At 41.0% G+C, this 15902-nt stretch overlaps 1 protein-coding gene across 2 annotated transcripts in view; it reads left to right on the top strand.

Moving 5' to 3' along the window:
* KLHL32 (kelch like family member 32) overlaps nucleotides 1-15902 on the top strand; it is a 228100-nt gene that overhangs the window by 199461 nt on the left and 12737 nt on the right. For both annotated transcript variants that reach the window (XM_088472157.1, XM_088472167.1), the window contains 2 exons: nucleotides 3729-3787; nucleotides 14008-14200. In XM_088472157.1, coding sequence (XP_088328283.1) covers nucleotides 3729-3787; nucleotides 14008-14200 — 252 coding nt within the window. The remainder of the gene's footprint in view (nucleotides 1-3728; nucleotides 3788-14007; nucleotides 14201-15902) is intronic.

Genomic DNA, 15902 nt, shown 5'->3' on the forward strand with positions numbered 1-15902 from the left:
AGTGGGTGTAGCACCTCCAAAAAATAATATACCTTGTCCCTACTGGTCCAGGCGACCAGTGAAGACTCCCTTCAGCAGCCACTGAGCCACCGGTGTGCACATGCGTACCAGCAGCACTTTAAAAAAAAAAGATTGAAGATGATGGGGTTCATCACTCCCACCATATAACATAGAAAGATGTCCCCTCTTTTAAATGGTGTGCCCACATAAGGCTAATGTCTGGTGATCACGCTTAACATCTCCATTGAATCTGTGCTGACACTGCATGATGTGCGGCTACTTCGATGACCCCCCTAGTTACAGTTTCCTGTGCACAGGTGCTTTAATATGAGTGTTCACCTTCCAAATACCTAAAATGGAAAATACAGTACTTATTGGCTCATTTTCTCATGTTTTTTTCTTTTACTTACAATTATATCTTGTTAAGATATACAGTAATGTTAATGTATTATTTGTAGGGATGTAGTATAAATGTCAACATCACAATGTTGACAGATATGTTGACATTGTTAAAATGTAAGCATGTCAGCATGTGCAGATTGTTGAAATATTTAACACCAACATTCTGCACAGGCCAGCAACAGAGGGTTAGGCTGCAGAGGGAGAGGTTAGGCGCAGGGGCATCTTAAGAGAGGAGGGGGCCCGTGTGCACTCCCTGAACGGGGCCCCCTCCTCTCTCCCCGGTGGCTGGCAGCCGACTGACGTGGCTGGCCAGCCACCGGAGCATTAGTAGACTCCAGGCACTAGAGTGTGCCCGGAGTCTACTGCGGCGGCCATTTTTCAAGTTTTCTGAGCAGCGCTGACACCCGACATGGGACCACGGACAGGTAAGTTTAAAAAAATATGGGTGCAGTTTGTGCGATGTGGGGCCCCCGTGTGTCCCCCGCATACACTGCACCCATTATAGATACTCCACTGGTCAGGTGCTTGGGGGAGGGTTAGCAGTATTCATCACCGCAATTGCTGCTGTATCCGCTGAAAGTCATCATCAATTGAACGCTGGAGAGCCAGAAGATATCGCTGGAGCCACTGTACCAGGAAAGCCATTGTTAGACCACCAGGGACATTTTGTTGACATTCTAATCATATCGACATTTCATCATGGTCTAAATGATGAATGTTGACCTGGTCAATGTCAACATTGCAATCATTATGACCATGTCGACATGATGAATGTAGACACAATTTACGACAGTCAGTGCAGGTTCATGGCCTACCCATAGTTAAAACTGCAAATGAAAAAAAATCAATATAATATTGGCCCACAATCTATTAACATCAACTATATTGCTATAGCAATATTAATCACCTGAAGCACAAGCTTTACAAATCTGTGAAACATTAATTTTATTATACAGTAATATGTGCATAAAGCTCTCCATTGGTTGGGGTCTCCACTAGGTTACAAGATATATCTATTATTAACTTTATACAAGTTACTATATATATATATATATATACATACATATACAGTCAGGTCCATAAATATTGGGACATTGACATAATTTTCATATTTTGGCCTCTATTCACCACCACAATGGCTTTGAAATGAAACAAACAAGATGTGATTTAACTGCAGACTTTCAGATTTAATTTGAGGGTAATTACATCCAAATCAGGTGAACGGTGTAGGAATTACAACGGTTTCTATATGTGCCTCCCACTTTTTAAGGGGCCAAAAGTAATGGGACAAACTAAACAATCCTAAATCTAACATTCACTTTTTAATACTTTGTTGCAAATCGTTTGCAGGCAATTACAGCCTGAAGTCTGGAATGCATAGACATCACCAGACGCTGGGTTTCATCCATGGTGATGCTCTGCCATGCCTCTACTGCAAATGTCTTCAGTTCCTGCTTGTTCTTGGGGCATTTTCCCTTCAGTTTTGTCTTCATCAAGTGAAATGCATGCTCAATTGGATTCAGGTCAGGGGATTGACTTGGCCATTGCATAACATTCTACTTTTTAGCCTTAAAATACTCTTTGGTTGCTTTTGCAGTATGTTTCGGGTCATTGTCCATCTGCACTGTGAAGCGCCGTCCAATGAGTTCTGAAGTATTTGACTGAATATGAGCATATAATATTGCCCGAAACACTTCAGAATTCATTCTGCTGCTTTTGTCAGCAGTCACATCATCAATAAATACAAGGGAACCAGTTCCATTGGCAGCCATACATGCCCACGCCATGACACTACCACCACCATTGCTTCACTGATGAGGTGGTATGTTTTGGATCATGAGCAGTTCCTTTCCTTCTCTTCCCATCACTCTGGTACAAGTTGATCTTTGTCTCATCTGTCCATGGGATGTTGTTCCAGAACTGTAATGGCTTTTTTAGATGTTGTTTGGCAAACTCTAATCTGGTCTTCCTGTTTTTGTGGCTCACCAATGGTTTGCATCTTGTGGTGAACCCTCTATATTCACTCTTGTGAACTCTTCTCTTCATTGTTGACTTTAACACATATACATCTACCTCCTGGAGAGTGTTCTTGATTTGGCCAACTGTCGTGAAGGGGTTTTTCTTAACCAGGGAAATAATTCTTTTGTCATCCACCACAGTTGTTTTCCATGGTCTTCCAGGTCTTTTGGTGTTGCTGAGCTCTCCGATGCGTTCTTTCTTTTTAAGAATGTTCCAAACAGTTGATTTGGCCACACCTAATGTTTTTGCTATCTCTCTGATGGGTTTGTTTTGATTTTTCAGCCTAATGATGGCTTGCTTCACTGATAGTGACAGCTCTTTGGATCTCATATTGAGAGTCGACAGCAACTGATTCCAAATGCAAATGTCACACCTAGAATCAACTCCAGACCTTTTACCTGCTTAATTGATAATGAAATAACGAGGGAATAGCCCACACCTGTCCATGAAATAACTTCTGAGTTGATAGTCCCATTACTTTTGGCCCCTTAAAAAGTGGGAGGCACATATAGAAACCGTTGTTATTCCTACACCGTTCACCTGATGTGGATGTAATTACCATCAAATTAAATCTGAAAGTCTGCAGTTAAAGCACAACTTGGGGTTTGTTTCATTTCAAAACCATTGTGGTGGTGAATAGAGGCCAAAATCTGAAAATTCTGTCAATGTCCCAATATTTATGGACCTGACTGTATGTATGTATATATATATATATATATATATATATATATCTACAGTATATCACTGTTCACAATAATCCTTTTTACAATTATACCCCATGCATTTTACTTATGTAACACTCATATGTCATATCATTCTCAACAGGGCGATGTGCTGTGGTTTTAAATGGTAACCCATTTGTAGGGCACTACATTATTATTTATGTTTTAGTTCAAACAAAGGTTGCAAAGCATTGAAAAATCAATATCAGGTGTGGATTATGGTTTATGTTATATACGGTTTTATAACTAGCAATCTGCTTCAATATTTTTTCATATGGTGCAAAACTATTAATCAAACACTGCAACTGTCCTACACTGTAAAAAAACCTATTTTGTCAGTTCCCATTTTCTCACCTCTCTGGCTAGCAGCATGAGGTATCAGTCTGATTGCTCTGGAATGATTATGACATTTTTACAAGACTTTAGAGTGACTTCAGAGCAGCGAGCGTCTTAACACTTCCAGCCACTTACATTACAAGGTGATGATGTGTATGGGCAAATAATTATAATGTTTTGAATTAGGAGGGGAATACATATTATTATTTCAGATCCTGACTGTTATATTCTGAAACATTTTTATTTCAGGTGGAGTGACTAACACAGCACAATACCAGAACAGACTAATGGTATACGATCCAAACCAGGTAAGTTATAATGTGGCCATTTATTAAATACACTACAAGATAAATATACTAAGTGATGGCTTGTGAAACTGTAAATCTGAAATACTATTCAAAGCAAAATATTGCTTTGAACAGTGTTACCGTTTAAAATTTACTGCTTAAACACTCTGAGCTGCTGCTTAGTAAATTTACCCCTACATATCTTTTAAATCTGAAAGACATTTATTCCTTGGTAGTCTGTAGTTGGTTTTGCAGAGTATTTCTCCTGTAAGCAACAATTGAAGATTCCCCTAATCGACCTCATAGCAATTCTAGGATTCATCTTATATTTACAGCAGATTGTAGGCAATATCTAAAAAGAGTTATTAACCGTGCTTTTTGTCTGATGGTACTCTGGGATATGAAGTACCGTCACCTTTTTTTATGGTATAATTTAACATTTTTAAAAACTAGTTCTGGAAACAGGTATTGTAGAAATCAATTATTTCAGAAAAAAAATAACATCTTAAGTCTTTTGAACAGAATGGAAGTTACTATAATTCTTGTATTAACTTGTAACTGGAGGCGAGTGCCTGTACCTTTTTCATAGAAAATAAAAGTACTATTATGAATATATAGGGCCTAATTCATTACCAATTGCAACTGTGATTACGCACGCAATCGCCCGATTGTTGCGCTCTGTGCATGCATCGCAGGAAGCATGCGTGAAGACTCCACTTCAATCGAGATTGTGATCACAGTCACTACGCAGACCCCTCGCAGAGTGATTGACAGGAAGCACCGTTTGGGGGTGGTCGTGCATTTTAGCACTGTTGCAGGGGCGTGCATTAATTAGCCACTGCGATGCCATACGCAGCTTGGGCTTTCACTGCGTGCGATGAGGTTACCAAATCCTCAGTAAGGTCAGACCTTGTGCAAGTGTGCGTGCGGCTGCGATGGTACTCGATGTTACCGATGGTTTTGCAGTCTTGCTAAGTATTAAGGTAAAGTGGGCGTTCTTATGTTAGGCTGCATATGGCATTGCGATTGCAATCATTAGCATAATTTTGCAGTGAGACTGCGTGCGTAATCATTATTGCAATAGCGATCCTTACTAAATCAGGCCCATAGTCTGTGCAGTGGACATTAAAGATCATTTACAAACTGATAAATGAGACTGCACGGGCCTTCAAAAACAATATGCTGTTTGCTCTTTTAAATTGGGGTTTTAACCACATTTAAAGAATCAAATCCTTTAAACATAATGTTGTTGTGCATTTTTCTGCATAAGAAAGTGCACTGATGCACCTAGCTCGCACACTCAGCAATGAATGCCCCTCTGCTGAGCTTCATTTATCAGAAGATGCATACATTCTGAATCCCTGCAGATGCCACCTTGGCTCATAAAACTATGTGCTACCCTGTAAAATATGTATACTCCCTTTTTATACAAAAATAGTCATATTTACCTCTAACTCTAAACGAGGTCCACAATCTTTAACTACGTTGGAGGCCATAGAGCTTCTCATTAATTTTCAACCCTATATATTTGTGAAAGGATATAGAACACCTAGGGCCTGATTCAGAGTCACACACAATGCCGATGATCACGTAGTTGAGCGATTTTTTTTGCTACTGTGTGTGAAATTAAAATCTCCTAAGACGCATGCGTTACACAGTACAGGAGCTGTTCTGATTGAGACACACAGTATCAGATTCATTTTGGAAAAGTGCTAGGTGTTCTTGGGTGGGGAATGAGAGAAGGCTATTCAGACACATGGAAATGGTCCGTCTTATGGGAGTATCGCAGGTGTGTCACTGAAGTGTTTGCATACACAGAAGATAAATCATTCACGCTGAAGGCCATACTCACGGCCGTATTCAATTAGCGGCGAAAAGTCGGAATCCGCAAGAAAATATCGCGGATGACGTCATTATGCCAGGCGGAAACTTTTCGTTGTATTCAATTGCAAAGACTTTTCGCGTATGTGGAAAATCAATGCAATGCAAAGTGCAGAATTGCGGTTTTGGGGTGCAAAGGTGCGAAAACCACTCTGCACCCTTGGGACAGCCCCCCAAAAGATAACTGCATCAAAAACACCCTAAAAAAAAAAAGAAGAGGAACACCCTAAAAATAACTTTGAAAATGGGGGCAAAAAAGTACAAAGTGGGGGTACACACAAAAAGTAGCAAAATAGACTTTTGGGGGGTCTGCAAGTATGGGGTAGGTGTTTTTTTGATTGCAGGTGCATGCTGAAGGTGAGTTTATGACGTTACTTAAAACTTCACTTTAGCAAATTTGACAGGACTTATTTTGTCCCAAAAAACTGCTTCATGCTATTCTTCACCACTTGTGCAAAGACGCTATATAGAGGCAATGGAAAGCACTTAAGCACCCCAATAGCTCCAGGGGGCTAATCAGGGACTTCTATACTGATCCCCAATGTTAGTGCATCTTTTGGGGGGGTATTAGGCTGATTTCCCCATCTCTGACAGCACTTTGCCTGTTTGAGTTTCGCGGGGACGCATTTTCGCGTCCTTTGGAAAAGAATACGACGAATAGCGGGGGCGCACACGAAAACTTCTCTCCTCCAAAACACGCGATGTAGGCGAAAAGTCCAGCAGGCGGAAAAGTATCGTGGGTGCAAAACTAATTGAATACGGGCCTCAGATGAAAACTCTGCACCTGCTAGAGGGCAGTTTAAAATGTCAGTGGTGCGACAAGCAGAAGTCTGTCCTTGGACATTCATATGCACAAATGTACACCAGGGAAGGGCGTTGTAGCTGCATTCAGATACAGTCGCAGCCGATCACCACCAACAGATGCATCTGTGGCCACTTATATCCAGCAAGTCGCACACTCTCTCTCATCTTTTTATCCAGCAGGTGGCACACTCTACCTCATCCATTTTTATCCAGCAGGCAGCATCCTCTACCTCATCTTTTTATCCAGCAGGCAGCATCCTCTACCTCATCCCTTTTTATCCAGCAGGCAGCACTCTCTCTCTCATCTCTTTTTATCCAGCAGACGGCATCCACTACCTCATCCCTTTTTATCAATCAGGTGGCACACTCTACCTCATCCCTTTTTATCCATCAGGTGGCACACTCTACCTCATCTCTTTTTATCTATCAGGTGGCACACTCTACCTCATCCCTTTTTATCTATCAGGTGGCACACTCTACCTCATCTCTTTTTATCTAGCAGGCGGCACACTCTAACTCATCCCTTTTTATCCAGCAGGTGGCACACTCTTCCTCATCTGTTTAATATATGATAAACATTACTAAAGGCAAGTGAAGTGAAAAGGGATAGGGGTCAGAGCTAAGGGACTTTGGCAAAGAGACTAGGTTAGGGGAGTAAGGGGGTGGCATCAGCTTATTAATAGGAGAGGGCGGAGGAACAGAGTAGCCTAGGATTCCTGAACAAATGGCAATAGCCATTGTGAGGGCTCTGGGAAGAGGTGAACTCTCTTGGGGGGGAACCAGATTCTTCAAGGTGAGTAAGCAAATCCTTGCCTTCCCTATGGTTGCAGATGATGAATATCTTGTCTTCGTGGTCAAAAACCAACTTGAATGGTTATCCCCACCTATAGTGAATTTCTCTATCCCAGAAGCTACGGGTGAGATCTGTAAGTTCTTGACTCTAGCAATTGTCACTGGAGACAGATCTTGTCAACTTTGTAGCTTGACAGTATTATAAAGAATTTAAGGTTTTCCTTTGGTCTGCAACATAATCTGCTCATTAACTTTGTAATTAAGGAAACAAATGTTGACATCTTGCGGTAGTTTGTTGTCCCTAGCTTAGGACGCTGGGCCCAATGGACTCTCTCCAGTAGGACAGTGTGGGAACAGAGTTTAAGAAGGAGTGTAGTAAACAGGCCTTACAAGTAAAATTCAAGATTATCAGGTTTAATGGGTTCCACATGGTTTCAGATGTGAATTTTGTTGCGTCTTTTACAATTTTCCATATCCTCATTCAAGGATCACAGTTGCTAATACGCACGCAGTTGGCAGAGTATTTCGCACTGCGCATGCATCGCAGTGTGCAAATTAGCCACTGCGATCGAGTGATTGACAGGAAGTGCCGTTTGTGGGTGGTGCCAGGAGGTGGTCGAGCGTGTTTAAATTATCCACTGCAATACCATACACAGCCTGAGGCCTCATAGCATGCACTGAAGTTAGCAGTTCCTAAGTGAGGTATGACCCTGCCTTTACTGTGCTTATGGGTCCGGTGTTACAGATTATTTTGCTATGTGAGTAAGGGGAAGTGGGGGTCCTTATGTTAGGCTGCGATCACAATGAGAATGCAAACATTTGCATATCACCGCTGATATTAGCAACTGTGTTGCATGCGTATAAGCAGTATAGTGATTCTTGCTGAATCAGGCCCTAAGATCCTCAAGCTTGTTGTTGATGTGGTACAGGTCTCTGTTAGCTTCCTGTTGTATTTGTGGAAGCCTTCTTGGCGAGATTCCAATTTTAATTAATATTTGTGGGATATTTCCAGAAAAAAACACCAGTTTTTTTAGGGGGACCCGTAACGTTAAATTTCCCTTGAATGTAATAATATTTAATAGGTTCCCCAGAGTGGTGACATCTGGCTGAATTATTCGACAGCACATTATACCACTGGTGTCCTTGTTCCTGCAGTGAAGGATGGGGGTGTAGCTTGGGGCACTTGGACCCCCTGGAGCCTGTGTTCAAGCAAACCTTGCTCCTGCTCTCTGCCATTTACACGTTGAGCTGCAGGAGCATTCTAATGGTGCATACACACGGTCAGATTTTTCTTCAGATCTGAATGATAACGATTTAAAAAATCGTTCAATCGTTCATATCTGAAGGAAAATCTGCCATATCTGACATGCCTGAATGATGGACGATGAACGATGCGCGTTCCCGATGGTCAGATAACGATCTCTGACATCTGAGGTGTTTGCAGTCAGACTTGCACGATTCCATTCAATTTAATGCAGTCAAAAATCGTTCAATCGTTCAAATCTTTGGTAAAATCGTTCACCTGACAGATCTGAGAAATCTGACCGTGTGTATGCTCCATAAAGGTGGGTACATACTAGACAATTTGTAGTCAGATCCGGCCGACATATCGTCCACATTGGCAAGTGTGTACCCACTATGAGCGACCATGCATGCTCCCATGGGGTTGTTCATGTCAATTTGATGAACAACCCCATGCTTGTGGTGGCAGCTGGTGAAAAACATATTGTGTGGTCGTTCACCAGATTGTGAGATATGTAATTCATATCATCGTGTAATGTGTACACGGCTTAAGATGCTATACAGGGAAAGATCTGGTCCACTTTTGTGTTTGCCACCTGTTTCATCTCAGAACACATTGCATTTCTTGGTAGGATCTCTCCCTGGCAATGACCGAATGCACATGAAGTAGTGAAGTGATTGATTCAGGGGTGGACACAGAAGCACCCGCAGCTGCGACTTTATGCAAAATGTTTCGCTTGTGTACATCCATGCAAAAATGCTTTAAAATCCAACCTCTCTTCCTTCTAAATGAGTTCTTTTGTTCAGCATCAGTCTTACTGATGAGAATGTGACTGTTTTATTTACATCTCACACTTTTGTGTGTTAAAAGGTTTTAGTACATTGACCAAAGTGCACCTAAAATGCTATAAAAGTGCAAATGCATCCAATTAAGAAAACAGGTTGAGACATGACATCACTTGGGGGCAGTGGAGAAATCAAGTCCTTTTCTAAAAAAAAAAAGTCAGTGTACCCCCAACAAAATACTTTTGTAAAAGCAGACCATTAACTCATCCTACAAAATAAAATGAAGTTTTCTTATTGCTACAAATATAGGTAACCTTGTGCCCCTAATTACTAATCTGCCAAACTCCTTTGAGAATGATTTAATGATGTTATTCAAACATTTACAAGAAGACTAGCACATTTCTGATAGAATTACACTATGTGTTTGCAGGCCAATTACTATTCAAAAAAAAGGTCACTCAACGGTATCTGTAGGGCTTTCAGGAAGGCTGGAGGAACAAAAGAAAAAACCTCTGGAACACTTTTACCCTTTAATTTATTAGGAAGTGTTAACAACAGTTATAGAATATAGGTTTTGTTGCACTTTTGTGGAAATATCACAGCTATGCTTCCTTGCCAGGTAATTGTAAGGTATGCTATTCCAAGCACACAGACGGTTAATCATTGAAAGTTTATAAAATGAGGATGGCTTCATGTTTGCGCACAGTCTCATTTTTTTATATTCTGCTGGCATATTGTTTACGGTGGGCCCTGGCAAACCACATCTGCTTGTACCCGCTCTGCATCTCAATGAATCTATCATTGAGCACTGGGGCATGGCTTTAAGCAAGGCCTTTGTAAAGAGTCAATAATGACTGCCATCTGCCACCGAGCACAGAGCTACCTGCTAGCAGACAGGCTGCGGTGACCTCTGCTTCCCCATCACTGATTAGTATTCAAACATTGCCGTTTTAGCCGTGACCTTACTCAGGCCCCTGTGCCTCTCTGCTTGTGTTATGGTTCACCTGGCAGGCATTGCAGTAGAGGAAAGAATGCTTTAATCAGGGGACAGGATATTTTGCAAATCAGATGGCATCTTTATCTTTCTATTTTGGGACATTGCTGTTAATGATGCAAAATACAGTAGTAATTCCTGATCCTGTCCTAGTTAATGTGTACAATTTGATTATAAAGTTTACTTAATGAACCCAGGAGAAACATGCAAGTTACACATTTAATTAATATGTTGATGTGTTTTATAAACTGTCCACGTAATCTGTGCTTTCTGTGGATGGTAAAAAGACACATTCAGAAATTGAGAAAATATACTCCAACTATACTGCATTTAAATGTATACTTTCTAATAATAACCGTGTATTCTTTTAATTAGACTACAAAGCTTTATATTATAAAGCATAAACATGATGTGCTTTATAATATAAAACATGACAAAATAGTGAAATGGTGTATATGAAGTATATAATTTTGTGTAATGAAAATGAAATGTATGACAAGATATTATCTTCTCTTGGAGAAACAGCCAACAGTTCATTAGCTCAACGTTGCAGGAAGATGTCCCCTTATTTTCTTTCTTCTTCCACTGGACATCTCCAGTGCCACCAGTCATTAAAGCAAACCAATTTGCCTGATCATGTCTGCTGCCACCTACCTTCTAGCTGTACACATGAAACCATGAAATCCCTGGCTTATTTACTGCATATATGACCACTATTAATAATGGGCCTGATTCAAAGTTGTACACAAACCCAATGGTTTACATACAACTCAGATGTTTGGCAAATTGTGCATAATCTGTACTGTGCATGTACAGATTTGTGTCTGCAAAGTCGCAGTTCCCCCTAAGCCGCAGCATGATTGATATGCTGCGGATCTTTAGGGCAGGGAAGGGGGTGGCGGTTGGCCAGTGTCCCAGAAATCGTGGGTGTGTTGACCCAGTTTTCTAGGCATGCCGAGGCCAGTGGCAGCTTCACTAGCCCCGGCAGCATGAAATACATGGCCACCTTGAGTAACCTGTCGGTTACTCAGATAACTGATGTTCACGCAGTTGAACCTATGGCTGCTTCTCTGAACACAGCTTCGGATCAGAAAAGATGGTAGTGGGCGTATAATTATTACTTAAGACACCTCCTGTGGCTATTGCACAATGTAGCATGGCCTACAGAATCCAACTTTGAATCAGGCCCAATGTCCTTCACTAAAACTGACTATTTAAGTACATGATCACACTAATTTAGTTCCAGCCCATTCTGGTCATAACTTTTAGGGATGGTGTTCCAAATTTCACAATGAATTATGGATCCAATGTCTACAACAAAATTCAACATATTTATACAAACACACTTTGCCGAGTGCGTTGTTTACCTGGGCAAGAGATGGCACCAGCATGCACTATGGGAAGACAGCGAGGGCAGTATGACGCTCTGTACAATGTATCGATGGGAAACCTTGGTTCCTGGCATTCATGTGGATGATACTCTGACACACTTGTGTGTGTGTATATATACATATATATATATATATATATAGGGAAAAACAGCGGCACTCTCAGGACTTGAAAAATAAATGAGACTCACGACTCCAAGAGATCAGCGTCCAACGTTTCAGTCGGTGTGACTTTTATAAAAGTCACACCGACTGAAACGTTGGACGCTGATCTCTTGGAGTCGTGTCTCATTTATTTTTCAAGTCCTGAGAGTGCCGCTGTTTTTCCCTATATACTTGGTTTATACACCATTAGAGGGCACCCAGGCAGGTACTGATTATATTGTGGAGTGCCGGCGTTATTTCTATATATATACATACACACCTACCAAATATTGTGTAGGTAAAGCTTGTGTCACCGAAATAGAAATGACCCAACGAGGCACGGATAACACAATACCTCTGAAAGTGTCCTGTGGTATATGTCACCAAGCCATTAGCCACTGAACTTTTAAGTTGCAAGGTGGGACCTCCATGGCTCGGACTTGTTTTTCCAGCACCTCTAAAACTGCACACACACAACGATTTAGTTAATGAACGATTTTAGTAAACGATTTTCTCCCTTGAAAAAATTAACTAAAATCGTTTACTAAAGTTGTTCATTTACTATGTTCATTTAAATGTAATGAACGATTTTTTAGAACTACAAACGATTTTTGCATATTCCCTTACTGAAAATCGTTGAGTTGACAAGTCTGACTGAACTACAAAAGTGAACGCGCATGAATGAAAATCGTTCATCGTTTGACTCAGAAAGTGAACGATTTTTACAAACGATTATTGTTAAACAATATCGTTTAATGATAATCGTTCAAAAAAACATTGTGTGTGTATGCACCTTAAGAGATGCTCAATCGATTTGAGATCTGGGGAATTTGAAGGCCAAGTCCATCCCTTGAACTCTTTGTCATGTTCCTCAAACCATTCCTGAACTAGGTTTGCAGTGTGGCAGGGCGCATTATCCTGCTGAAAGAGGCCACTGCCATAAGGGAATACTGTTGCCATGGGGGGGGTGTACTTGGGGTTTGATTCAGAGATGTACACTAATGTATTCGCAGCTGTGATCCCATACACAGCTACTGTGCGAAAATATGCTAATGCTGTAACCACCTGGAAATTTATTGAGAACCCACCGGTAGATTTGCAGATTCAAACAAGTGCATACAAACACACAGCAGTAGACGCAGATCATTTGATAATTGACCATCTAAGTAACCCTATGGTTGCACAGAATGGCCATGGGAGACACTGACACCATGTATTCTGCATACAATATAGGATCACAGTTGTAGGCTAAGATATGCCCCGAAAATGGTCACAACATGTCTGCATTATCACTGCCACTTCCGAAACCGCTCCCTGCATGTCACTTTGCAAAGAAATCCTCACTGCAAGTGGCATCACTAAAGTACCTTGGTGCGTGTGCAGTGCGACCATGACAAATGTGCAGTCGGACGATAATTGCGCAACGTGCAAATATCTGTCAGGCCCTTGAAGTGACGTGATTGTTTTAGAGGTGGTCTGCAACAATGTTTAGGTAGGTGATACATGTCAAAGTAACATCCACATAAATGCCAGGACCCAAGGTGTCCCAGCAGAACATTGCCCAGAGCATCACACTGACTACCCTTCTTATGGCACCAGGATGCACTCTCTCTTCCCCGGGTAAATGGTGCACATGCACCCAGTCATCTACATGATGTAATATGTGATTTATGAAACCAAGTCACCTTCTTCCATTGCTTCGTGAGCCAGTTCTGACGCTCACGTGCCCCTTGTAGGCGCTTTCGACAGTGGACAACATAGGCACGGATTGTTCTGTGGCTACGTAGCAAGCTGTGATGCACTGTGTGTTCTGACACCTTTCTATCATAGCCAGCATTAACTTTTTCAGCACATTGTGCTACAGTAGCTCTTCTGATGGACTAGCCTTCGCATCAACGAGCATTGGACATCCTTGACCCTGTTGCAGGTTGTCCTTCCTTTTGGTAGGTACTAACAACTGCATACCAGGAACACCCCATACGACCTGAGGTTTGGGAGATGCTCTGACCAAGTCGTCTAGCCATGACAATATGGCCCATGTGAGAGCCTTTTTTTATATATATATATATATATATATATATATATATATTTATTTATTACACACACACACATTTATTGCAATCATGAAGTATCTTACTTTTTTTTTTTTTTTAGTGTGCATCAGTAACCACTGCAGGATGCCATAGCAATTGTTAATTTGTATTTTCCAGAATAAATGGCTTAGTCGCAGCCCTATGCTGCAGAGGAGGGTTTACCATGCTATGGCAGCAGTCCAAAGGAAACTCTATGTCTTGGGTGGAAACGATTTAGATTACAATAATGATCGGATTTTGGTTCGACATATAGACTCTTACAATATTGATACTGACCAGTGGACACGTTGCAACTTCAATTTACTCACAGGTAAGTGTGATCTAAACAGAAAATGCATTTGCAGATAATACTGTGATACACCTGCCAACTTGATCCCTTTTATCTGTGTGATCATAGTCATTATATTGCTTGTGTGCAAGAGTTACTTTGCCCAAACTGGAATAAATAAGGAATACAAAAATATAGTACAGTCATATAATATACACATATTGTGAAAGTCAAATTCACCAAAATTACAAGTCTGAAAAATAATTTTGCTAGCTTATATAAAAAAAAGACAAAATGCCAGAGACTCTAGGAAACAGCTTCATACAGGAAGCTACAGAGAAACCCTAATTATCCCAGAAGTGCTGCATGGGATCTCAGCACCGGGTCCTTTAAAGCCGACTGACAGAGACCTGCAGGATGTGCATATGACAGTATAAGGGGCAAACCCCCATATTAGTCTGATCTTCAGGTCACAACTTCTTAAATGTGGTGCAGAAGATAGATCTGCCAAGAGAAAAATGTACATCAAGTTCTCTGGCTCACTAAGGGGTCTATTTATTATGCTATGATAATCCATTTTTCTCATTTCATTAACTAAAAGGGGTTATACCACCCTTTTGTCTAATCTATCATTTTTATGTGATATTGCTTCCCCACACTCAGGTATGGGAGATCTACATCCAGTTTGTCAAACTGTGGTAATCTCAATTTACAGCAGTTCTTGTTAAAATCAAAACACATTTAGGATGGCGTTAGGAGCAGTGAAAAGACACCAGGGAAGAGAAACATCATTGAATGTAGAATACAGACAGCAGCTGGACGTCTCTGAGCATACAATAATGCTTCCAATCCCCAATGTGAGCCCTGGACACTTTAATCCGGTAACCACTTGTCTCCCTCTGCTCAATTCATATTATCCTCCAGGACTTCAGTCATTAGACCCAGCCCATTGTCCCCTAACTCACCCAAACACCTGGGACCTTCTTAAGCCCTGCATGTCTCCCTCAGGGAATTTAATGGACACCGCCTTGAGGAGCATTAGGATTGATGCTCAATATTTTCATAAAGGCATGTTTAATTAACCCATTGAATCAACAATTCACTAATAATACTGTATGTCTGCCTCCAGTCCTATCGATACATTTGTGCCCTGATGCATGTGCACTTTAGATAGAAGGTAAAAAGATAAGACAAGACGCATTTCGACTATAGCGTAACAAACAATTGCTTCACAGGAGGAAAACATTTTTAGAGTGGATTGCATGGGGGTCTTGTTTAATAAATTGTGGTCGTAAACCATTCTGCAGTACGCTTCAATAAAGTATGCTAAGTGCTACTGCAAACGAGGTGAGGGGGTTGACCACCTAAAATAGTTTCCTGTTTGGAATGCTATTTGTAATGTTCATATCACATTCTGGGGTCTATGTACTAAACCTTGGAGAGCAATAAAGTTGATGGAGATAAAGTACCAATCAATCAGCTCCTAACTATTTTTTCAAACACAGCCTGCAAAGTGAAAGGAGTTGATTGTTTTGTACTTAATCTCCATCCACATTTTCTCTTTCCAAGACTTAATACATACTATAGACTCCTTTATAGCTTAGCTGGACATTACTCTTAGCTCAGCAAAGAGGTCTTGGGGTAAGCAGGGACTGAAATTGGAACTGCACTCTTGGTAGGAGGTTAAAACATCTGAGACAGTCAGTTACTGTACCTGGCAGCTGCCTACATATGACAGTGATTC

This window comes from Taudactylus pleione, unplaced genomic scaffold (assembly GCF_031769625.1).
Source record: "Taudactylus pleione unplaced genomic scaffold, aTauple2 ptg000015l, whole genome shotgun sequence".
NCBI lineage: Eukaryota > Metazoa > Chordata > Amphibia > Anura > Myobatrachidae > Taudactylus > Taudactylus pleione.